This window comes from Polyergus mexicanus, unplaced genomic scaffold, assembly GCF_030449975.1.
Source record: "Polyergus mexicanus isolate NDT 795.1 unplaced genomic scaffold, iyPolMexi1.0 SCAF_18, whole genome shotgun sequence".
NCBI classification, from domain to species: domain Eukaryota; kingdom Metazoa; phylum Arthropoda; class Insecta; order Hymenoptera; family Formicidae; genus Polyergus; species Polyergus mexicanus.
The window spans coordinates 5,565,207-5,591,937 of NW_027223338.1; the positions used below are offsets into that span (position 1 = coordinate 5,565,207).

The 26,731-nt window shown below is 38.8% G+C and overlaps 1 protein-coding gene across 1 annotated transcript in view; it reads left to right on the forward strand.

Annotated features, from left to right (window-relative positions):
• Positions 1-26,731, forward strand: part of Pxb (pxb) — a 354,537-nt gene that overhangs the window by 308,800 nt on the left and 19,006 nt on the right. Inside the window, 1 exon segment of the mRNA XM_070310439.1 lies at positions 3,886-3,998. Within this exon segment, the coding sequence (XP_070166540.1) occupies positions 3,886-3,998 (113 nt within the window).

A 26,731-nucleotide genomic window follows, 5' to 3' on the forward strand; every position in this document is an offset into this window, starting at 1 on the left:
TCTCTATTTCAATCCTCAAAAAAAAATACTACAACGATCGATAAATTAATTGCGACAAAAATCTGTGTAAGTTGATTTATGAGATAAATTATTTGATAATCGCTGTTTTATTTGATCTCGTCAATTACGCGATTTACCAAAAGTATATCTCGATTACTGTTCGTTCTCGTATATTTTGCCGGACGGTACGAAACGTCATGATAAACCGCATGTTTCTTTTCATCGCTCTTCGCGTTACATCACAGCGTAGCTTCCGCTCTTGATTTTTAAGAATTTCACATTGTTTTGTTTCTTTGTTGCTTCCTTGTTCTTTCTATCATCTTCCTTGTGAGAAATACATATATCATCGCGTACTATCGGTATCTATTTTTCGAATTCTGCCGTGCCATGAAAATGAACAAGAAGAAGACGAAGAGTGGCGATCACTTCTAGAGGAGAAAGGGGGGAGGGGGGGATTCTCTTACTGATGCTGGTCTCTCAGCTGAATCCATTAGCCGGCGCCATTAATATCCTGATAATGATGAGCGATGAGCCACCGCGCGAAGGACGAAGCGGATCAGAAGAGGACAAGCTGCTTTCAGACGATGCAAGAGTAAAAGAGAAAGGGAAGGAGAGAGCAAATGAAAAGGGGGAGAGCTGAGTAGACGGATAGGTAGATCGATAGATAGATAAATGGATATAGATGCACGCTGCATTATAAGGGACTTATGGATCAAAAGGGACGGAATCTTCTCTTAGATGGAAAAAATTGTAGTTGTAATAGAAAAATAATTAAATTATATTATTAATTAATAATTCTCTTATCGAAAATATTTAATTTTCAATCAAAATTATCGAAGCGGTTTAAAATTAAATAGAACGTTTAGAGAATAGCGTATTAAATATATGACATTTTTATATTGTATAAAAACCTTAGAAATATAGACGCCATATAACGGAGAAATTTTAATATTAATTTAAATTTTGATTAATATTTAAACTTTCGAAAAGATAGAATGGATGAAAGAACACATCTTTCGCGCGCATACAGGCAGCACGTGTATTACACGCGTGTCCGCGAAAGCTTTGATAAATGCTGCTTTTCTTGGCCCGTTGCCAGGTAGCACGTCACACAATGTATCTCATCGCTCATGTATTCCCCATCGCGCTTTTCACGAAATGAGACACGCTCATCGAGCGTGTATTAAAACCCTTACATCCGTTAAATATATCTATTAATGACGATTAAAAGGGCGCCGTTCTCGACCGAATATTATGACAATTCTCGATTATTTAATATTGCGAGGATATTGTCGGATCTTTTTTTTCTTTTTCTTTTTTTTTTTTAAGTATATTAAAAGAATTTTGTCTGCAGAGATAATTTTTTTTAAAAGAAGCCTATATTCGTATTATTAAATATTAATTTTAGCGGATAAACATTCTTGTCATCATTTTTTTAATTACTTGATAATCGAACTCGTTGGTAGAAAATGTGCATCGTGAGCTCATTCATTTATCACTCAGCCCAAAATATTAAATATCTTTATATTATCCTATGAGTTCTAGCATTACGCGTGAACTTTATGAACTTTGGGAAAATGAAGTTTGAGGAAAACGTGTTTACAAGGTTACGAGATAATTCTTTCGCGACGACGAAAATTCTCATTTACATGGCTTTCAATAAATATCGCTCAGTCGTATGGCACGTCAAAACAAGATGCAGTTTAATATTCTGGCTCCATACTGCGCATTGTATCACGACCCTCTTTAAGCAGGGGACGACACGCTATCAATGCTTATTTAAGCAACTCTTTGACTAGCCACCAGCCAGCCTTTTCGAACCTCTTTCAAAATCAGGTAAATGAATTCTCGCTCTCACAATGCTACTCGATCGACCTCGATACGACGAGAAGTCAACAATGGAAATGGCGGCGGGATCCGATCTGAGGCTGAACGGAAGTGTAGATATACGGACCCTTCCTACGCTCCGGGACTCCTGTCGCTCCTTCGGGAAAATCACTTTCCCTTTTTCGCAGGCGACCCACGTAATTCGCCGAGAAGCGAAAGAAACCGTGCCATTGGCTTCCCTTGACTTCGTCATACTCGGCACGTGTGTCCGGCCACTTCCCGGCACACCTACGTGCCTCTTATGAAGAATCCTGCCACAATTGCGAAGGGGAGGGGAAGTAGGGATTCCGATGCGAATTTCCGGCGTTCCGACGACGACGTCGCCGTCGCCATCGCCTATATCGCCAGTTCGAGAAACGAGGAATTTCGGCGGCGAAATTTCTCGCACCTTTCCCTCACAAAGATGTAAATAAGGATCGGAGATATTTCTCGTCGTTATCGATATGAGAAATCCACATCAATTCTCGGATTTTTCGCAACCCAATTACCGAGATTATCGATCAAGTAGCGAGGTCTTAGCTCTAAGAAATCTTCTTATGGAGGATATTGAACAATTTTAATTATTCAAATGTTAATTCCTTATAAAATCATTTCGGTAAATCAATTTTTGAATTTTTCATAGAAAATTCATTAAGCTACTTAAGTTTCTATTGAACTGTCAAGTTCCTCCGTAACATATACCGTAAAATAGTTTGTGTTAACTGGCTTATTACAACAGCTTCTCCTCCCAATAATCGATATAACACTTGAACAGCAAATGTAAAAATAAATGACAAGCATATTTTTCGACGAAGGCCACGCATTTTATCTCATTTATAAATATTACACATTTTATAAATATTAAATCTATATTAATGAATCTTGATATATTTTATTAGAAATAGAGCGGCAGCGATAAATATATACTAGAAATAAGAGTAAAGATGCGCGCAAATTGCAATTCTTTGACATGGACAGACAGATAGGTTAACAGATAGTGTTTCTCTTCACATACCGTGCAAAAGCACGACTTCATGGCGGCGATGGAAGCACAAAGCTGCGCGCTGTCTCGATTCAATCTTTCGGAATGAACGAACGAAGCCGTTTCCACGGCGATTAATTCGCCTCTTCCGGTATTATCGCGCCCGCAGAGGCGTTTAATAACACGCCGCGATATCGCGTAATATTACCACAAAACGCCATAGCGCGTTGTACAATTCTGTTTCGCGAAAAAATGAGGAAATTTATACTCGACACGATCTCTCTCTCTCTTTCTCTTAATATCGATCAACCGGTTTCCGATCCCTCTAAATCCGGCGAGATGTCGAAATCCGTTTTGTAAACGTAGGAGTAAACGATTAGTTTGCAAATAATTGCAACGAATTATCGAAATAAATTGTGACGTCGATTATAAAAAAATAGATTTGTACGCTTGTTCTCATAATTCTATGATTATGAGATATACTGCATGTGTGTAAAAATTTAAATCGTACTTTACTAAATAAATTAGCACCAAAAACCTTTTTAGCAAAATTATATTGGATAGATTGAATCTAAAATTAAGTTTTGTTGAATTTTTAAGATATATACGGTGATATATAAACAATATACAAGATACATATAGAAAAAAATCTATTTAAAAAAAAAAGAAGATAAAAAGACATGCAATTATATAAAAAATATCCATATTTATATGCATCAAAAAATTTAGATGATACAAATTAAAATCTACTAATATATGCTTTTGATGCTTTTTGCCATAAAATGCAAACATACATTTTTGAATTTATAGTGATTATGAATATTCGTACTACGCGTATGAGATGTTTGATGATACCCGATATAATCGGAAAGAATCTTTTTTTTTTTTTTTTTTTTTTTTTTTACAAATCGTTTACACAAGCACCGTAAAATAATCTTTGACTTGTCTTAATAATAATAATAATAATAATAAAAAAAAATATTTGCGTGAATTACTCTACTCTAATATATTCTAACATTTTAATTATCACTTTTCAGATGATCGACGCCTCTTATCATACAAATCCATCGCTGCAAAGCACTGCCCTGATCATCACCTGCGCGGTAGTTTTACTACTGATGGCCGCGATCGTGTCCGTCGTCTTCTGGAAGTAAGTAAATCCTTTCCTCTTATCATTTTTTTTTTTTTTATCGCCAAACACACACGCAATGTCGCACATATATATGAAGAAACGCGCAAAAATCCTTGCGAGGTCATCGAGCCGTCGGCGGTCGTCTTCCGCAATAAAGCGCCGGTTTCATTCGCGCCGGGACGTCGTCTCGAGGTCGAGAAGTCGTTCGGATTGTAACCGTATTTCACGGGTTCGAGAGAGACCGTCCGAGATCCTTACAACTCGAGGGGAGACAATGAAACGACCACATGGGGTAGGTTGAAACGACGACGAGCGTTGAAGAGGGCGAGGTCTAGCAGGTTACGCTAGAAAGAGCGTTACCGATCGCTCCTAAATTAGCCAAAAATAGAGCAAGAGGAAGCGAGATGCTTTGGGGCCAAGGAGCGTGCTTCCGACAGCGTCTCGGTTATTCTTCGTTCTACGCGATGATCTACGACGCGGTGGGGCACACCGAGGGGAGGCTTTTGATCTACGTGGAATACGTTACTTTGCAAAATAGTCGCTGAATAAGGCGTTTGCGCAAATAGCGGCTTTATATATATTTTCTAAAACTTTCTAAAGTCTCTTGTTTTCTTCGAGATTTATTTGTTCTCATAAATTAGTCGTGTAACGGTAATCCGTATGCGTGTGTAACGGTATTATTTAAATCTCCAAGAATATATAAATCACAGTCTCCTCGAAGAATATATATATATCTCCTAGAAATTGGAGAAAAATGGGAGAAAACTAAAATAAAATTATATATACAATATATATATATATATATATAATAAAACGATAATGAAAATAAAAATAAGAGACAGCATTTCTCGATAATATTCATATATTTAATAAATTTATGCTATTAATTTTATACACAAATTTTTATGATACCGTTATAATAGCCTCGTCGTTTTAAGACGGTAGCAAGCGAAGCGATCGAAAGGATGTAACAGAGTGGTGCTCTCGAGCATATTCTAAATTACCCGAATATAGAGCACCCGAAGACGCGACGAGAAGGCCTGCCACTTTAATTAATACCTAACCGTGTTGCCGACAGCTTGTGGCTCTGGTTCCCATATCGCGTATCTAAATCTAGGTCGTGGTGCTCGAGACGATGACTTTGTAATTAACGGAGGTGTGGATGCCATCTTGGCGACGCCATGGAAGAAAGACTGCGCGTAATACAATAATAATTGGCTGAAATAATTTTTATGAAAAATAAAAAATTGAGAAATACAAATGCGCTCGCAAGATCCGTTATTCTTTCAAATTTTTAAATGCGTCATACCTGACTTGCAAGCGACGGTAAAGGAAATAGGGCGACGTCGTTACGCTAATGGGCTATAAATTAGGCAAAAAAACGATGCCCTCCGTTTTACTACCGCAGCCAACCAAGGATGTTGGGATGTTCTTCGCTCGCGTTACCGATCTGCAAGCAACTGTAATAACTCATCCAGGGCACCGGTCTATCCCGTAATTTTTCAAGCATTCTTTCGAAATTTCAAAAACTAGCACGATTCCAGTCTATTCCATTTTGGCTAAGGTGGTCCCCCATTCTTCTCAATCCTTCTTTCAGGAAAAATTTCTAGGAAACTCGCACACATTTTTTTTTCCATCTGTGTGTCTTTTGCGAACGTAACGCCTCGTAAATTTGTAAAATTCAAACAGAAACTATCTCAAGAGCGTTTTCGACCTTCGCGTCACGGTTCGACGGGAGGGGGGGGGGGACGATACGCTCAATTGACATTCCGACGAATTCGTAAATTACGCAGAAATAGGCCATTCTAGAAATGGGCGTGCGCGCCCAGGCGCTGTTACGTTCCACCGACAGCGGAACAACGCGCCGGTAATTTGTGACACCGGTAGCTCATGCTATGCCAGCACGGCTCGTGGATCCGCGGTACACGGCAAAGTACATTTCACCGGTCACAAGCTTACCTGGGAGATTTACGGACGCAGTCGCGGGCTCCCGGTTAACGCCGTTGTCGCGCGTCGATTGAACGGGCGGTAAAAAAAAAAAAAAAAAAAAAAAAATGGAACGGCTCGATAAGACGAATAGGAGACACACGTGAAGATGTTCGATACTTTCGTGTATAAGACGTTTTGTTACGTCTTCCCGAAAAGATCTGCAAATTTCTCGCCGAGTCAATTTCTTACGCTTCTAGAAAATCGCGTTTAATTTGAAAGACTAAAAATAGAAAATACACGCGCGGCAAATAATTTTTTTCGCTTAAGAGCCTGGTCTACTTTAGCAATATGAAAAATTGATGATTTGTAGGATTTTTTTTTTTTTTTTAACTACTAAAAATTGATCTGTTTTAGCGTTTTACACGTGTCTTTATTGATGTTTAAACAGGTAGGTTAGTAATTTTAAATCCTGGATATTTAGCCTTAATTGCGCAATACGTTTCTGAACGTTTAAAAATGCATGGGTCGACAATGTGACACACGCTGCTCGCGTAATTGTCCGAAACGAAAAACAATCCGTCTAGTTTTATTCTGTAGGATATTTTTCTGATATATTGAACTTAATTTCAAATTGGAAAAAATTAAAAAATAACAAAGTAGCCTCGTTTTAATATTAGAGATTTCAATTATGCTGAAAATTGTTTATTTCTTGAAAATCGGAGGAATATTAAATATTATTTTTTTAGATTCTAATTAGTTTCAATATCCGAGGGAATAAAATTAAAAGGTCGAGTTTTTTTCATTTCAGACAATTACACGAGAAGCAGTATATCGTTTTTGAACAAAAAGAACTAAATATTCAAGTTTAAACGTCGATGAAAGTATATGTAAAACGCCAAAAGCATCAATTTCTAATATTCTCGAAGAAAAAATTTTTCATACCTGTTGGAATAAACTGAGCTTTTAAGAAAAGAATAAAAATAATCTAAAGATATGCAGGGAGATATTAACGAGAGATATAGTGTAACATGGAATTTGCTGTATATGTACAAGGCCACGGATTTCCGTCCAATTTAATCGATTAATATTTGTCTCGCTTTATGTCTCTCGAATGCTGTTTCTCGTCTGGCACAATTGATTTCGTCCGACTATTCCTCGTCATGTGATCTCCGGATCACTCGATGGACCATCAACTCACGATTAACCCGCCGCTAATGAGCAACCGCCTCTCCGTCCTATCTAATAATCGATCGATGAACATCGAGCCAGAAACGGCCGTTGGAGAGGATTTTGTGTCGCACAGTGGCCAGCATTGAATCGTCCGATGCGATTTTTATGGCGACGGCCATCCGAGTCTTTAAATAAGTCGCCGCGACAAAGACGGTCCTGTTTTCGCGCTTTTATCGTTTATTCCCGGCCATTATTAACGACCACACCGCTAATACATATCTCAAGTGTTACCAGTGTCCATATATTCGCATGTAGTGGGCTCTTGTAAATCCGACGACGAAGATCGATTATAATAATATTAAATGTCCGATAGAAGAGAATCAGAATATCTCTTTCGTGATTGGAGATATTACTGACATCAGAAAGTAGGATTGTATTAGAGATTACGAATTACATTTTATTTACAACGGATAGACATATCAAAATTTCAACTCTTTTTGGGGGGGAAAAAAAAATCGCGATTATTAATTGACAATATAGAATTAAATCCCCAAACGAATTTATAAGTAACTGCTGTAAACGGTCTCCGTGCAATGTCCCGTTGTTAAAGATCTTTCGGTAAAGTTTCCTCGCCGTTCGGGACACAATCTGTGACTCTGTTTTCGCGTTCATCGTAATAACTGTGGTCCATTATCGAGGGTGATTTCTCCAGTGTTGCGACGTCTCGTGGCTCATTATTTTGTGAGTGGCATCGGCCTCCTTTCCCCGACATTTCTCTTCGTCGTTTCGCACGCTTTTGCGGTTCCTTCTCGTCGAATCTCTATATTATTACATGTATCTCTTCATGTTTCATGCGCAGAAACATAACTATGCTTTAAATCGATCTGAAGACTAAAAGCAAAATTACCGACTTGGGAGTCGAATCGCAGTCTCTTTTATAAAAGAATCTTTATTCAAAAATTTGAAGTTTATATATGTAAGATAAATTTTTCAAAATTCTTTAACTGCGGACTTTTCATTTAGTGTTATTTTATTTTTGATATATAAAAAATGCAAAAATGAATAATTTTATAAATAAATAAGAATAAGGAGAGCTTGAGGAGAAAGGCTTGCGGTATAACATATTATTATAACATTATTAATATATAATAATTTATTTTTACGCGAGTGTAATTTGGAGGCTGCAAATCTAGATTCTCGCTATAAGAGTCAACGCGAGCTCCTTTAACTATACGACACTGTGCACATAATCAGAACGCTGAGAGAACCGACACGGTCGCGCGTAGTTTGTATGCTAATCAGAATCGTGTTCCTTCCTATTCGCGTATCCTCATCCGCCATTGCGAGTTCTACCCTATCGTCAATTCTATTTTCTATCGCGTCTTAGCTCCGCGCATTCGCACCCTTGTTCGTGTTTAGATCCGAAAGTGGTCGTCCGATTCCGAGTTTTATTTAATGTACCGAGATCGCATTCGATGTAATGGAGAAACGAAAAGCGAACGATCACATTTACCACCAAGTATATCGTGCGAACACCCAGACTCAAACTCGTATGCATATCGTAGATTTAGCATTAAAATGTGCTTGTTCCGTAAAATTTCGTAAATGTACCGGCTTAACTTTTATTATGATAAAAGTAAAAATTATCGTAATATTATATGAAATGGAAATTATATTATTATTTAATGTAATTAAATATATGTATAATTTAATGCACTGAAAACGATCACTCTCGAGTTTAGTATAATTTTTCTATTATAATATTCGTACAGTCGCGCACATATTCCTAAAATTATTTAAACAAATTTTTATTTCAGATGTAATTCCTATCGCGCGTGTCGCAAGATAACGTGTCGCGTACGTCAAACGGAACTTAATTCGGTAAAACGGGGAAACTCATTCTATCAACATTTTCCTGTATAAGATAACGTCACTCGGATTCGCGTAAACCGGAAGAGAAGAACAGCGGAGAGGGCGGAAACGAACACGGCCACCTATCTTTCCCCCGCAGCGCTTCCTCCCCATCGGCCCTTTTCCCTTTTCCTCAATTTCCCGCCGCCTTGTCCCCCCATAAGCCACGTTTGAGTCACCGGTACGACGAGGTTGTTTTAACGATCCGCGTTACCCGAGCATCTTGCCCTCTCTATATTCGTCATCTTGTCTACCTCTAGAGAAGAATGTTAGTGTCCAAAATTAACTCGGAAAATTTTTAAAAAAGCAATACACGAGATGCTTGAAAAATATCTCTCTAGAAGGAAAATGTAACAGAAATGTAACATTTAATTAAAAAATTTTAAATAGGTATCTCTCCGAATTTATATTTTTTACATATTTTTTTCAAATATAAAAAACTAATTTTTACGTAACTATTTTAGGAAATTTAACGTACGATTTGAGAAAATTAATTTAATTTAAGTCTTAAAGCTTAAAACTTTGAAGTATAGATGTTTCTATGGAACATTAGAAGAGAAAATCTTGTTATTCAAATAGTGAACGCGAATAATTTTCCAAGAAGATGAAGACATTTTGATTGCGAGTATTTAATTAATAACGGATGACAAAGTTAATTTATATTTTTGTTAAATATAACTACAATATATAGCTTACAAATTTCAAATTTTAATATCGAATTTAATATTTATTGAAAGCAAAATATTAAGAAGGATATGGAAGTGACAAGTTTGGGAATTGTTGTTTTGAAGGATTCTTTTCTCTCTCTCTCTCTCTCTCTCTCTCTCTCTCTCTCTCTCTCTCTCGTCTTTTGATTCCTTTTTCGTGACACAATTCGAGATCGTATATTTGACAAACAAACCCCGGTTATTTCATATAGTAAACAAACGAATCGAACGATCGGTTTTACCTTGTTTATATCTCAAGTCCATTGTCGAGAAATCCGATACAGCTGTTTGGTTCGAATAACGTCAATTTCTAACGACATCTCGACATCGCGATGACAGCGAGAGTAAACATGCGACGATAATATAATAAATATATCTATATACTTTAAAGAATTATAAAAAACGTCGGACGAAAATTTATATTAGTATAAAATTGAATTCTTAATTTGCGAAATTATGACTTGGCTGTGTAAAAGCTTTCAAATTCTTCTAATATATTTCTCTTTTTAAAGAATTAAATGAAATTCCCTTGTTGGAACAAGTGGAGGAACTATAGCGAAATAACCGGAAATTAAAGAGTAAAAATTTTAATATCAGGGAAAGTAAAATGTATCTTACCGGAAATGCGCGTCCTCAACTACAAAAAAGGATCAACCGGCTTAAATTCCCTCCTTTGTTTTATTTTTTGAACTGTACTCTTTCCGCTTATACGCGATTCGATGCCGTAGCAAATTTCCTCTCTCCCCCTCCCCCCACTCGATGTTAACACTTAACGTGCGTATGTGTGTTTTCGCAGCGCATCTTTTTCTGTCATCTATTTAATTGCTTTATCATTGTTGTAGCTAAATTGTGTTTGAATTGTGAACGGTAAATAATATATTTTTTTCACCGAAGATTGTCGCACACAAGAAGGCGCAATCTTTAAAAGAGTATACAAGGTTGCCCCGAACCTTTCAGCCAGACTTTGAGATCTTGTAGGAAATTTAATTTTGAACAAAAAATTTCCAATTAAATTTCCTACAAGATCTCAAAGTCTGGCTGGAAGGTTCGGGGCAAAACCACCCTGTATAAAGTATATTCGTATATCTATTGCATGAGAACCAGCAATTAGGTAGAGCGGATGCGTACAGTTTTGCTTAGACATCGCTCGATGCCCCAGACATCCCTGACGTCGTCATTTTCATCCTCGCAGTCATCCGCTTGTTAACGCCATACGCGCCTCGGGTATCTTAAAAATATATACGCGACCGATTCTCTTTCTCTCTCCATTCTGTCTTCCTTCTCGCGACGCGACAAGACATTGGCAAAAAGGGTGCGCAAAAAAATCACAGGGATGCACTTACAGATATTACCGGGAACAAGACTGGCGCAACGGGAAAATTGCCAGACACGGTTGCTGAAATCATTAGAATTAAATCTTCGTGTAGTTGAAAGAGAGCGACGCAAGGGTGTAAAATTTAAAGAAGGTTTACAAAATTTCGAATAATCAAAATTAAATAACGTAAAAAATTCAATAATTGGATTGTTCAATAATTGAATTTTTTTATTATAATTGCTAAAATTTTTGTAATGCTCATAAAAATTTTACGAAAGAGAGAAAATTTATATTTCTTCCATAATTGTACATCTATTTACAATATAATTAGATATGAGATTCTATTTTTATTTTTCAATTTTGCGCCGGATTGGGCTTGAGAAGATTTCCGGTCACTTCACTTGCGGAACGACTCTGGCGTGAATGAATCGTTTCCGGTTTCGCACAATCCCGCGTCCTGCCTCGGGCGCTGTCACTTTAATTTTGCATCGGTACGTTGGCACAAATGCGAAAGGCCTGTATGACATGGCGAAGCAGCTCCGATAGCGAAGAGAGATGATGCCGAGATTGAGAACTTATGAGATATACAATACATATATATTATTATTTTATAATTTATTCTATTATTTATCAAACCGTGTCTGTCGTCATTTTTTCGCGGTCGTTGTCCACTAGTTTATTTCGGGGATACTCCTGTACGTAAAACTCGGCGAGTAATCAAGATACCATTGTGTACGGCGTTCGGGGGTGGATGGCCGATGCAACACTTTGCAACGCGTTGCATGCGATACCGTCCGCGTTATGTGCGCGGCTGCAATTTCGACGAATTATCGGGGGCGACGATACAAGGACAAGGGGTGCGAAGAGGGCGCGAGAGGAGGATTCACGCTTGTTGTTTCTACACACGTGTTCGGAACGGGTCTGGCCCAGTCTATGGATAATTTAACCCACGGCGCAGTCCTGAATGGGTTATAATTGGTGATGACAGGCCATCAGAGGCGACGGCGTGCATTCATCTCGACGAGAGAGAGAGAGAGAGAGAGAGAGAGAGAGAGAGCATCGTGTTCGAGGAGACATGTCGCTGGGTCCTTCGCAGCAGCCGACAGGATTTCCCATGATGCCTCCGCACGTCCTGTCGTGCAGTTTGATGTCAACGCGAAACCACGACATGCAAGCGAATCGCGAGTTTTAGTCATAGATCGTTCGAATTTGCAAAATTTCATATCTTCGATCTTTTTTGACTTTCATACTTGAAGATATTGGACTCTATTTCAAGTTTAAAAGAGTACCAACAAACTCTTTGAATGCTCCAATTTCCAAATATTACAGTTATCGAGCCTGAGAATTTTAATAAGAATTTTAATAATTAATTTTACATGTACGATAATTGTGTAACAAATTTTAGAGCCGTTTTTGACACGACATTACATCTAATTTTATTTATTCACATTGTCATAATAAAAACGCGATAGTTATCAGCTCCCTCTCTCTCTCTCTTTCTATTACACGTCCCTAAATGATCTTATTTTAATTCTCAAGTTTTCAGCTCGAGTTGGCGAGCTTACGCGAGACTCGCCGGGCCGACGCGGATGATCGCGGCTTACGAGTTTAATGAGATACGGAATAAGTGGCTGGTAGATACGTTCTTCAATTTACGCGAGACTTAAGCTCCTTTACGGTGATCCCGCGCATAACATGAATACTAATCGATCCTGTGAAGCGGCATTGCGCGCATGGACTTTATTCCTCTAAATGAATGATCTTCGAGCTTTATCATCCGCGCGAAAAGTTTCTCCCCTCACTCTGCTTACGCCCGATTAAATCTAGCTTTTAGCAAGCGTATACTCTTTAATTAAAATATCAGAGTAAAATATTTCACGTTAAAATAAATATTTGCGGATACTTTTATAAGCGCTCCCCTTCCCCCGGTAGACGAATTATTCCTTGAATTATTTAACTGTGAATTATTTTAAAGATATCTCTCATTTTTAAGCTGCTTTTAGAACTGGTAGACAAAACGCTTAATGAAATTTACCGAATAAACGTCGTTCGCGATCATCGTCTTTCAATCTCGCTCGAGTGCCATTATTCTGAAAAGCTAAAAATGTAAACGGACATAACATTCGTCATATCTCGGGGAAATGCGGAAGGATACGGCGAGAGCGAAAGCGTGTCCTTCTCCTATATGTATCGTACATATATCTTCTATACGTAAACACGCGCACGCACGATGGCCTCGTTTTGCAGTGAATAGGATCGAGCGCGGGCCCGGCATACCATCGGTAGACTCGATCCAATTACGAAAGTACGAGGCTAATTCGTATTGTGGCTGCTGTACCGCAACGCAGCCTCTGGACGCAGCTTTCGCGGCGACGCGCCAATTTCGCATCCGTTACGTCGCCGACGCGCGACGCAGAGCATCGTCCGTTCTGCCTCCGAATTTGGCGAAACGTTGAATGCGCTGGATATACCGCCGTCGTTCCGGCAGTGATATACTCGCGAACACGACCTAAGAGGAGAATAATAAAGGGGATCCGATAGACAGAGGAGAGTATGTTGCGAGAGGGAGCGTTACAGTGTTTCTCATTCGCAAAGCTAGGATTGACTATCGAGTATAGGACAGAGTTTAGAGATGTTTCGTTTTCGTAATCTAGCATCGCTGCAAAAGTCAATAGCTGTTAATTATCGTGAAGAATGTCGAAAGCGTTTCTGAAAATTAGGAATCTTTTCGTTTAAATTAAAAAATTACATTTTTTTCGAAAAACGTGGTATTATCTCAACGTTACATAAAATTTCCCAACTTTACCTACGTATCTAATCTTTCCTCGATGCATTAACGAGAGAGTAATTTATTTTCATGAATATATTAAGAAAATTTAACTTTAACGTGCTTTTCTATGTTTTCTAATCTTAACTTTTTATATGTATATATTATAAAGTAAAGATTAAAAAATATCTCTCTCTATTTTAACTTATAAAACATAAAAATATTTAAAATTCAGCTATATAATCTAGAATTATTATTTTTTATATTAATATATCGAAGTGTTTTTTTTTTTTTAACTATTTAATTACTAGAAAATTAAGATATGGGATAACGAGATAGTAAACAAGTCTAAAATCTTTGGAGGATATTATACGTATGTATAAATTCAAGGTTTCTTTAAATCTTTATCCTTTTTTGAATCCTTAAAGGAATGTCTAATTTTTCAGACTACAGGATCTTCTTTAAATTGCAAAAACTTTTGAATCGCATTCCGGATATATTTGTATTTTCGCGAGTACTTAAACTCTAAGATTCTTGAAATCCAGAAGCTTTTGCACCTCTGATCCTTTGATTTTAATAGAGCTTTCTATAGAGAGATTTTTGAAATTCAAGTTGTAGAGTCCTCAAATATCAATGAAACTAGAATCTAAACGCAACATCTGACATAAATACAACACATAGGTGATCTCAGAAAAGTTCACGTAATTAGAAAAGCGTATCTATCGGCATATTGAGAGACCCTGTTTAAGAGGTGTATGCTTGTCGACCGTTATCACGATCGCATTCCATTGTATTCTCGCAGACAGTGTTATCACCCTAACCGTTCATAATTACGTCATCGTCATCATTGTCCCCGTACATATATCCCCATAAATGCCACGAGTCCTTGGCGCCCTGCGGTCCCCACGGCTTCCTTCCTTCCTTCCTTCCTGCCTACGCATCGTCGTCGTATTCGTGATGTTCGCGTAGCGCTTATATGGCGAGACGCCGTCGTCGGTTCGCCAACCAACACGCGCCCCACGTGAACACGTGGCGCGAGATGCGCCACCGTTTATGTACCAGATATGCATAGCACTATCTGAATACCGCACACGTGCGCACCCCGATATTCGTGTGTACATATGTTCACGCACACGCTCGCGCGCTAAGAGTTCCTGCGCGTTTCCATACACATTACTCGCATACACGAATGCGTACTATTGCACGTACACAATCATGTGTTGACGATTCAAGTGCATTAATAGTCGTAGCTTGCTCGTAATGTTCATACAGAAGCGCTCAAGTGAACCGAAATGCTTCGAAAATAATTCTATGCCAATAATTGTGCGAAATAAGATGATATATCTGCTCGCCCCTCCCCTCCCCCCCCCCAAAAAAAGAATCTCTTAATCTTAATTGGTATTGATACGAATTTGACGGACATACCACGAGACTCGATTGGCGATTGAATCACGCAACCTTAAAAACATTGACAGTTGCGCGGCAATTAAATCTTCTTTAAAAACGCATGAAATCGCATGAAATTCTGCCAAAATTTTACTATCGCGATATATCACCGTGAAACCGGCTCCACAATGGTTTCCATAACGCGATCGCGCGCGCGCGCAAACATATATACGCGCGCAAATACGTGAATGTACGCACTAACGGCACGTGGGTCGATTAGTCGGCATACACGCGGCCTAATGCGACATTGCGCCAGTTATGTTACCATGCTACGTCGGGTATGCCGGCCACACGCTACGGATACGAGCATAGGAATGAGACGGATAACGGGATGGTGGAGTCCTGCCCGATAAGGGCGAGAGAGATGGAGAACGCGCATCTCTCACTTGGCCGCGAATTCCCTACCTATACGTATTAGTCTGCATTTCGCGAATTATTGACCCTCTTCTCTCCCCCATAGTGCGTTCACCTCTTCGAGTACAATATGCTCCACCGATGTGGAACCAAGTAAGGCATCTTCCGGAATTGCCGATAGATTCCATCGGACAGAATTACCGCTCGTTCCTCTCTATCTCTCTCTCTCTCTTCTCTCTGTCTCTCTTCCTCTCTCTCTCTCTCTCGATAAATGATCCTTCTCTTTACATATTGTTCCGCGGTTTCTCAATTGTCACCTGCGGCTCTTTTTGGGGGATTGCTTCGTGATTCGATAGACTACGCGATAAAAGGTTCGAGAATCATCGACGATTCTCCGGAGAGGGAGCTATCCCACTTTCGTCATTAATTTTCAAATCGTAATTGTCCCGTGGCGTAAAATAATTTAAAATAATTCTCTACGAGATAACCTTGTATTCTAATGTAATAAATTAAATTATTCAATAGGGAGTTTCATGCTTGTACTTTTAAAGTTAACGATGATCACAATTTGCGATCGTCGTTATGTTAAGTAGGGAAAAGCGTGAAAAAGAGAAAGAGAAAAGGAGAAGGGGGAGAAACTCCTCTCTCCTCTGAAATGCGTACGCGGATTGCAATTAATTAGAGAAAAGACAATCTTGCATGTGTAATTTTAACGGCAGAGATTCATGCTATATAAATTTGCCGCAAATGTGAAACCATATTCTCGCTTGTGCGACGTGCGCTTTAGAATAATGAAGGGCCGCGAAATTAAGAAGAGAAAAACGCGCGCGAGAGTGACAGGCGCGTCCGAATTACATAAACGATATTATGCTAACTACATACGTTGAGAAAGACTCGAGTCGAATTTCTACAATCAGACCGGCGAAATTTCGTTGATTCCTTGTTTGCTCTCTCTCCTCTCTCTCTCTCTCTCTCTCTCTCTCTCTCTCTCTCTCTCTCTCTCTCTCTCTGCATAGGCTACAGAGTGAAAATGGATCGCCTGTTCAAAACGATCTAATGCAATCGCAGCTTCCTCTTGGGCGTTGATGAACTTTGCACCTGACTTAGAATTAATTATAAAAGTACATTGAGTATATCCTGCGGGAGAGGCGCTTAATCTACGGATGAATTGAAGTATAGATTAAGAAGAGACTGTCGTTACGAAAATTGAAAATTTTACCTCGCCAATGGGACATGTGTAACGTGTTGTAATTGAAAAATTTGGATTTCTGTAATTGTTTCTTGCCGAATAGCGGTCAACGTGAAGCAGTCTCCAACTTTCTTGATAATAGAGAGTCTCGTGTATATTTTTCTAATTTATTAGCTTTATACTCGATAATTTTTGTTAATTTTCCATCGACAATATTTGACTTTAATATTTGAGGAAAGCGAATATTATATTCTCGCGCGCGCGCGCACATCCACACGGGAAGAAAAGCAAACAATTAACTTTCTACCTCTTCTTCGTTCCCTATTCAGCGAGCGCCTCGACTCGTAAAACGGAGCTCAATGACGTCGTTTAAACGCGAGGCGATATTTTCTCACGAATGACACGCGGGCATTTTAATGCCAGAATTCCAATAAATTATAAATCGCGAAGTGACAGTTGACGTTTCACGAGGCTCTTAATCATCGCTGTCGTTTAATTACTCCCTCGTGTAGCAATAACGCTGACTCCACGCGGACCTCGTTTCCTCAAAACATCGTCATCCGAAGAGCGACGAACTAATGACGAGGAACGAGCATCACACTCGGGAACCGATTGCTCTCCCTTATTGAGCCTCTAAATCGCCCTTACGATCTATACGACGGCGCCGATGAATCATCATCCATGACGTGAAACGTCAAGCTTATTAAGTCCTGAAGAGATTGACTTTCCTCGTTATTAATATTATTTTTATTTCTACTTTTCCAACATTTTTTTAAAATTTGTATAATCTAATAATAAATTTATGCAATTTATAGAATCTTATATAAATGTAATTTACGTATTGGTACGTATATTAGAATTTAGAGAAAAGATATATTTCACAAATAGGGGAAAGTTTTCGAAATCAATTTCAATTCGGTAAAGAATTTTCCATTGAAAACCTCGCTTAAAGTCGTATGTTCGATTCAACCCACGCGTTCGATCAATTTAATAAATGAATTCGCGCCGCGTGCGCGCGAGGAGTAGGAAAATTTAATTTCCCGCGCGTGGAAAATAATCCTTGCTTAGGAAATTGGCTGCTCGATTTCGCTCCTCCTTGGCTTCTCCGATCCCTTCCATCCCATCTCTTACACGACGATCTTTTGTGAGCGGTACGCGAAAAGAGACCTCGACGAGAAGAGAACTTCGCCGGCTGATCCAGCCGGCCATGTGAAATAAAATAAAACGGATATTAAAAATGGCGCGAGCTAATTTCCTCGCCTTTCCAGGCATAATATTCGTTTCCCGTTACTGCCTTCCACTTTCCCTTTTCTCCCACGCTTTTATTCCCTTATCATTGAGTTAAACCATCCATCGAATCAACTGAATATTCAACGTTTATGAGGAAACACGAAGGAGAAACAAGAGAGAGGGAAAAAGAGATGCATAGAGGTGCAAGAAAATCAAATTTGATATTTGAATTTGACGAGTGACATTGACGTTTGGAGCTTTCCGCGGATTAAAATCTCAGAATATCGATGTATGTGATTACTTATAATAAGATTTCACATCCTTCAGATGCAATGCGCGAATCGACTTCTGATTACACTTGCGTAAAATTATTTTAGCTATATAAAAAAATTGCACAGTAAAAATTTTTGCAATACGTATATTATTGTATAATGAATGATTTATTAAATTTTTAAATTTTAATAATATTTATTTAATCTCTAAAAATTTTGATAAAAGAAAATTTTATGATTTAAATGTTGCACATTGTAATTAATATAGAAATACAAACTTAAATACTAATCCTTTTTATATCACTTATATTATTTTATCATATAATATAATAGCATTACGATTATATTCCAATATTGATAACAAAAGGATTGAAAAAGATGAAACAATATGGATGTCATTCAGATTCTTTTCAAGTTGCAGCAAATTAATTAATCTAGTACTTCAATAAAATTTCCTATTCCTAAGAAGAGTATAATTATTTCTCTATGCTCCTTAAGGAGGACATAAGATTGCTTAATATCGGCATTGTAGGTTCATATAGTGAGCGGAGAAACGGAGGGACGATGCGAGATCGATCGATCGGTTATGCCGAGGTACCTAGAGGTAACGATCTCAAGGAGGATCGGCATGCCCCTCGAAATGACATTAATGCCCAGTGTCAAAGGAGAGGAGGCGCCTCTTCATTTACGTGCTCACCGAAGTACAATGCGACTAGCCGAGTGTTCGCGAACTCTCTCGTGGAACACACGGCAAAACTTTGAAGACGCCTCCGTCTATATAATCACCTTTGCGGTCATTACGGCGCCTATCCTCCCTCGTCTTGGCCTTCTCTCTTTCTCTTTCTCTCTTCTCTTCTCCTCTCCTCTCCTCCTTTCCCTCTCGATCTCTCGATCTTTCTCTCTCCCTTCCCTTCTCCTCGCCTACCGAATGGCCAGACGGTTAATCAAGTCCCGTTTCACTTACTAACTCTCTACCCGCACCCCCCACTGGTACTTGCATCCACTAGTCGCTTTGTTTCTCTTGCTCTTCGCTGTCGGTGGTCCTTGATGTCCCGCCTCTCAATATTCCGAGCAGGATTAGTCACACAATGTTAATTGTAACGCAATGAATTCCATCCGTCGCAAGACGGTATTTTAGTAACATTTAAAAATCAGGCAGTTTAACAAAATATAGATATTTTAGAGATAAAAAATGCTATATATATATATATATTTTTTTTTTTTTTAGTAGTAGAATATTATACCATTGATTTTTTATCGGCAAGTCTTTAGATTTGTGCGCAAAATCCAAAAGTTCCAGCAAGAACCACTTCTAATTCTCTCTATAATTCGCCAATTTAACAGTAAGCGTCAATGTACAAAAAAAAGTAAACAAACAAGGAACAAAAGACCCCGTTTACGTCCTGGAAGCCTTCTGCAAAAGCTCGCTTGCTCTCCCTCGCGATAGTTTGCGCTCATTAGGCAAATCTCAGTCCGCAGTTCATCCCGAAAAAGGCGGCCGTGGCTTTCCTCGGCCTTAGCATACAAATTTATTCCTAAACTTTCGCAATTTAAATGTCCGCAGTGTTTCAATCAAGGGGCGTCGCCGTCCGCTCCCCACGCACGGTATAAACAACTCCCGGATTAGCTTTCCTCTTCCTTCGCCTCTCTTCACCAACCCTCCTAATACTGTCCCTTCCGTTCTCCCCGCTCACCCCCCTCTCTTAACCGCGATATCAACATTGGGGGATTTTCGCGTGTCGGCGTGTCAAATATTAAACAGCCTCGTTTTCATGCCGCGACCAGTTTAACTGATGAAAACTCATGCTGCTTAAAAACTTCGGAACAGCTTCGGAACTCGTTTGAAGCTATGATCCTTGTTCCGCTGGCCCAGTATTTCGCGTATCCCGCGTAATTATATTTGCTCATTAACTAACCTCCGCCCCTCCCTTCCCTGAGTTTCTACGAGAGATGGAGTTATCCCTGGACAGGAGAGGTGGATCTAGGTATCTTCAAAATTGAATCTTCCGCGATTTATATTTTTCGATGATGTCGTAAAAAAATCCTTGGACAATCCTTGGACATCCTTTAACAAATTGACATAATTGATATCTTAAAAGTTTAAATAAATTTCCGCAAATGATTGTAATTAATTGGAACATTCGAAATGAAATTAAACATCGTCTTTATAGCTCTTCTCCACCTCGCTTTTATCCTTGAATCTGCCGCTGGGGATCAAATGCAGAAAGCAGAGACGAGAAGGAGTTTTGTAAATTACCGCCGCTAATACCGTGTTACATGTTTGCCGGATTTCCGGTTCGAGATTGCCGGCTTTACAGAGCGTAACTTAGGTATTACAGGGTAGCTGTTAACATCTCCCCAAGAACCACCCTGGCATATCTGGCAAATGGAAACTCCGGGTGAACCGAAACTACATCGCCGCGAACTGCAGGCAATTCTCCATTCAATAATGGCCTTTCCCAAAATTGTTTAAACTTGCTTATGTAAATAAAATCTACTCAATTTGCGCTCTATTCTCACTTTAATAAATGATTTGGATAAAATCGCGATTACCTTTCGTTGGGATCTATATCGATATTTTATATAAATATCGATTTTTTTTTTTATTATTTATTTATGATGTAATCTCCGTATATAACCCAGAATTTTTTAATTATAAAATATTCAAGACGTTTAATCGTAAAAAAAAAAAAAAAAAAAAATTAATCTTCTATTAAAATTGATAGACAATTATTAATTATCTCGTCCTTCTATCCATATTTTTCACAAAATTTTTGTTTCATCAGAGATTTCGATTATCCTGATAATTCTGTCTACTAAATTGTTGCCGTTCCAATGGCGAAATCGGCGGGGAAGAGGAGGGGGGAGGGAGGGGGAGTTTTGGTTATCGTTCTGTTAACGTTGCGCGATCGAGTCGCGACGAATTAGGCAATGGATAACGTATTAATTATATTGTTAGCGAACGATGCGAGGCTCGGCTCGACCGCGGCGGTTTTTCCGGCGGTCTGTTCGCCGTCCGGACAGTGCAAATTTGCAGACGTAACCGCATGTTATCGGTTACGAACGTGCCAGCAGACTTGTCTCCGCGAACCACAGTTGGAATTTGTTGCTATCACGATGCCTGAGAATCGCGCCCAAAATTTCTTGCCATTTTTTTATATACCTTTGCCCCAAAACATATTATCTTTTTTTTTTTTTCTCGAAATTGTGGAAAAATAAAAATGCGAGCTCTCATAAATTCTTTGCCATATTCGATTAAGTTTTTCTGCTACGACATAACACGCTGTTTTATATATTTATTATAATCCTAAGAGATATTTTGATATTTTCCTTACAGGAAGATGATTCGTGTGTGGCTTTTTTAGCTATTGATTCTCTCGACGAAACTGTGCGAATAAATTCGGCCATCAAGACCGTCCGCTGTCGCGCGTGTAAATAATCGCGTTGAACTTAAAAAGCTTTTACCTTTCGGGAAATATAAGAAGAATCGGTAAGACGACGATCCTATTTTATCGGGAACGTAAACGGACGAGGGAGGAACATACCGCGATTTCATTGTAGTGGTGCTTAAAACATCGGCACCATTTTCAGCTTGGGCCATCTTGTTCCCGCGAAAGTTAAACCGCTTTGGCCGGCAAGATCCTATCCGCCGTCAACCGCACCCTTATGCTCGTTATACGAAAAAAAAATTGCGCCTCGTAAAGGTCCACCTCTGCCTTCCTGCACGCGGTCGCCGCGGTGCAAGGCCATCGATCGACCCCGCGAGTGCAATTCCCCGCACTCTCCCCCACCTCCTTCACCCACCCCTGAATACCCGCATATTTTAAGCGCGCGTCACGCACAGACCGCTCGACGGTTCTTAAAAATCGCTCGGAAAAACCATCTTTATCTCTCGCGAGCAAATTTTCGTTACGATTTTCTAATCACTGCTAATTTGCATAATAACGATGTGCTCTCCCGAGGAAAAGGGGACGGGTAGGAGGAGGATAAAGGGGAAGGATAAAAGAGAGAGAGAGGAGAAATGGAGAAAGAATTTTCCGCGATATCTATTTTCCATCGGAGAATTAAAAAAAAACGACGGCATATATGAGATGTGCGCTCTAACAGCGAAATGTGCTTCGTGCCCGGGCATACGTTAAATTAAAAACGCATCAACCCCGTTCCGTTACTACGTACCCTTAAGCGTTAAATAAGAGGACGGTAGGAACCGCTCAGTGTCGATATAGAATATATCGGTTTGCAGCCGCGGTGTGTGCTTTGTAATAGTACGCAAGTTCAGGCTTCCCAGATAACGGAAACGGCAAGAACTCTTGCGCGCATTTCACTCGCGGTATCGCTGAAATAAATCATTTTTTATTCGCCACTTTTAAATCCGAGCGTAGAGATAGGAGGAGCCGCGCCGTCCGTGGTCATAAAGGGTTTCGAGCCAGGGCTCGCCCGCGAAAGGGCTATCACCCCCCCGGAGTACAGAAATCGGGGAAAGGATCGATGGGGATCTCGACAGGGTCGTCGCTGATAACCGACCGCCCTGCTGGCCGCATGACTGAACCGGAATAATGCTCGCTGTATGCTAAACCTTGCTGATAAGGGCGCACCGCGATCCCTACGGCACGATAGCGGCGAAACAATATCTCTCCCCTCCCCCCGCATCCCATTCTCCTCTTCGCACTGCGTGGATACGAGATGGATTCTGTTTTACATCGAGCTATCGAACGAATCGCATACGAACCGCATTCGGAAAAGGTTACGCTCGATACCTTATTCCCGATATTATGTTTTAATATTTAGCTTCGATATTAATTTTTATCGATTATTAAAAGCGATGCTATACTAATTTAATGACAGTGTTGAGTAATATATAATGATACTTATGATTAGAGTATTATGTGAACACATAATTTGATAGAAAACAGATTGAAATGTGCAAAAAAAAAAAAAAGTGTTTTTTTTTTTTTTTTTTTCAAAAAAAACGCGATTAAAAGATCTTCCATCATATATAGATGAAAAGCTTTACAAGTTATGATACTTGTAATTCGAGATACTCGGAATATTCTTTTCTTATTAAAATATATATATTGTTTATAAGCTCATTAAATTATTGCCGTTAAAAGCCTCTTTCTTTAATTATCCCAATTATTATTTATAAAGCATAATATATGGAACGTATAAAAAATAAATCGATATCTCATTTAATTTAAGCAACCCTAACTTGAGCTCCTGGCACGAAGCGAGGAAGAGACGAGACTCGAAGACGTGAAACGCTATCGAGGGCGGTGGGACGAGGACGGAAAGTCCTCGTTTATCGAGTCGACGGGGTGTATCCAGCGCGCATTGATATGCAAAATTTGTAGTTTCGAGAAGCTCGAGCGCGCGCGCGTAGCAGCGAGTAAACTTTGAGATCCGAGTGTCTCGGAGCTCCCAGCTTTATAACCGACCTCGATGCCTTCGGTGCACGTACGCGCGCGAGTACCAGATCTGGCCCTTCCATGTACGAGGGCCCACTAATCCGCTCCTAAATATCCCCGCATCGCTCTCGAATCCGCGCCGCAACTCGCCGCTTCAAGATTATAAAGTCATTACATGTGTATCTGCGATAGAGAATAATAAGAAGTGAGGAAAATAAGAAGGCAACCGAGAGTACACGTGAACATTATCGAAAATACAATTTATAAGAAAGCTGGTCCATTAAATTTAATGTGAAATTATTCTTGTTATAGGACCGTCATAGTATTAGTAACCAGATAAATAAATAAATACATATACATATATATATATATATATATGTGTGTAATTATTGAAATTAGAGATTATAACTCTAGTAAAATATAGGAAAAGAAAAAAGAAAAAAAAACAATCAAGTAGATATAAAAAACGATAAATATAACTAAAATATATAGATAAAAATAATAAAAAAATATATAATATACAGGGTGTCCGTCCATAAATGTCCGAGGAAATATCTCACGACTGATCGAAGTTACAAGAAAATTTAAAAAAAAAAAAAATTAGCACAGTTTTTAGTATAAACAAATAGAAGTGCATTAAATATATATATATATATATATAATAAAATGCAAAACAATAAAAATAAACAATAAATAATTCAAATAATTTTGAAGCATCGATTCCAGTAAAGTTTTCTGGCAATTGCTTTCAGCATGACTGCTCATACTTAATATTCTCTCAATTATCGATGTTCTAGCCCGTCGTATTATTTCCGCGCTGATATGAAAGGTGCATTCGAACGACCAGCAGACCGATGCAATCGCCACGTGCACCGGCTACGTTACGAGGATATGCGAGAGTCGGGAAAATTGGAGGAAACGGGAAGAGAGAAACGTGGCGAAAATGCAGGAGCGAGCTACGAAGGGACGGTATTTAATTAGCTCGAGTTAAAAGCTCGGCTTAAATGATCTATTCAGCGCTTAGGGTCGAGCGAATTCACTTTGGTACTCCCTCGACTCCATCTTTCCGAGGAAGATCCCGAGCAGCGTTGTATTCTGCATTGTCTTAGGTCCTCGTGTCGCGCAAATTCAGATTTCGCTCTCGCACTCGAAAGTGTCGCGTTAAAAGGATTAAAGTTAAAATACTAGTATATCTTTTTAAAAGATATAAAGAGTCTCTCCTTTTTAGAAATATATCCGATATTTTCTCACACTCTCTTTTCAAACAAATAAAATATGATCTAGAGATGTAACTCTTTCTCGAGATTTTTATTTTTGGGATCTCTCGCAAGGATCGAATCTCCGATACGTTGAAGGAAGCTTCTTCCTTGCTGCGCTTTTTTTTTCGACAATCAATGGACGCATGAAATTGTCTGGAAGCGTTTCCTACGTCGCCTACCAGCTGAACTTTTCCTCCGTCGCATTTTGAACACATCATCGTCCCCCGTATCATCGTGATTAAATGAAATCCATTAGGAAATGGAAGTCGGGGCGCGGCAGACGAATAGTCGCGAGCGAGCGTAATGAAAAATCATTACGATGACTACTGTGACGAAGCGCGGGGGAAAAGAATTGACGTAGCGGATGAAAATGCGGTCGATATTCCGTTGGGAATATGTTAAGGCGTGATGAAGCTGAATCGAAAATAATCGAAGCTGCCATATTTATTAAAGCACATTGAAATGCCACAGAGACACGTACACATGTCACTCTTATAAATTACTTTTGAAAAAATCGATTTAAAAAATAATTTATAATAATAAAGTCGGAAATATAAATGTACTTTGAGAAATTTGAATTTTCATAAATTGTATCATTCTTATTATCTTTTATCACTGAATAAAATCTATATATTTGTGCGCAGGTGCAAAAATTCTTATGAACAAATTTGCTCTTCAATTGTTTACAAATGTCGTTTACACGACGTTTTACAGGCAAAATCAATCACGAAGCAGAAATCGTATTCAGTGGACCGATGATCGATCAGTCTACATTTTTACACTATCCCTTTTCCATCTTCCGTCAACGTACCCATCCTCCTATCAGCTAGAAGACTTACATCTCTTCATTTTCCCAACCTCCGACCTACTGCTGAAAGTGCAGCGCAAGTTGTTAACCTTAGCTTGCGGTTTAATTACACGGGCAAATATTATCGAACTGACGGAATTAATTAGATAATTAAAACTTGAAGAGTAAACTACTTTGCGAGTCGAGCGGTCTTTGAATATACATGAGCGTGTACATGCAAATACAGTCGGTGTCTGCGCGAAACTGCACGATTCAAGAATGGAGGATCGCGTATCAAAAATTTCTCAACATTCGATATTTTGAATTCTTGGAAAGAGAATAATTGAAAAAAAAGATAATTACAAACGAATAAATCAGTTTTGATTTCATAAAATTGTCGTTTGTACATGTACACATCGTTCTTTATTTTTCTGCATAAATTTATTTAATCCTGAATTTTTTTAAGTAGACTTAAAGATATGATTTTATAATTTCTCGGATCCAAAAATATATTAATTTGCTACAGTATTATCATTATTAATTAATTGTCAAAATACCAAATAAAAATTTAAATTCTATAAAAATGATACTTTTTTTTCTTTTTTTTTATATATATATAGAAAATTTCGAGATATTTATTGATTTACTAATTGATTTAAAAAATAGTCGAAAAGCGTTAAAAATTTGCCAATATGATCTGAAAGTTTGATATAGAATACATAATTTTTTTTTTTTTTTTTTTTTACTATTAATTAATTAATAATACATAAATTGTACGCGATTTCTCTTGTGATTTACGACTGCGACACGTCACCGTTGACGAAGAAATCCCTTTAAAAAGGTAGAAGCTCTACAGTGCGGTGGAGATTAGCGGCCGTATGTTTCCGGCGTCATTATCTCCGCTTGGCAGAGCTCGCGGACCCTCGTCAGAGTCGGCGTTTATACCGCGAATCCTCTCGGATAAGTGAATCCCCTCAGTCGGACGATTTGAGTTTAAACGCTTTAACCTG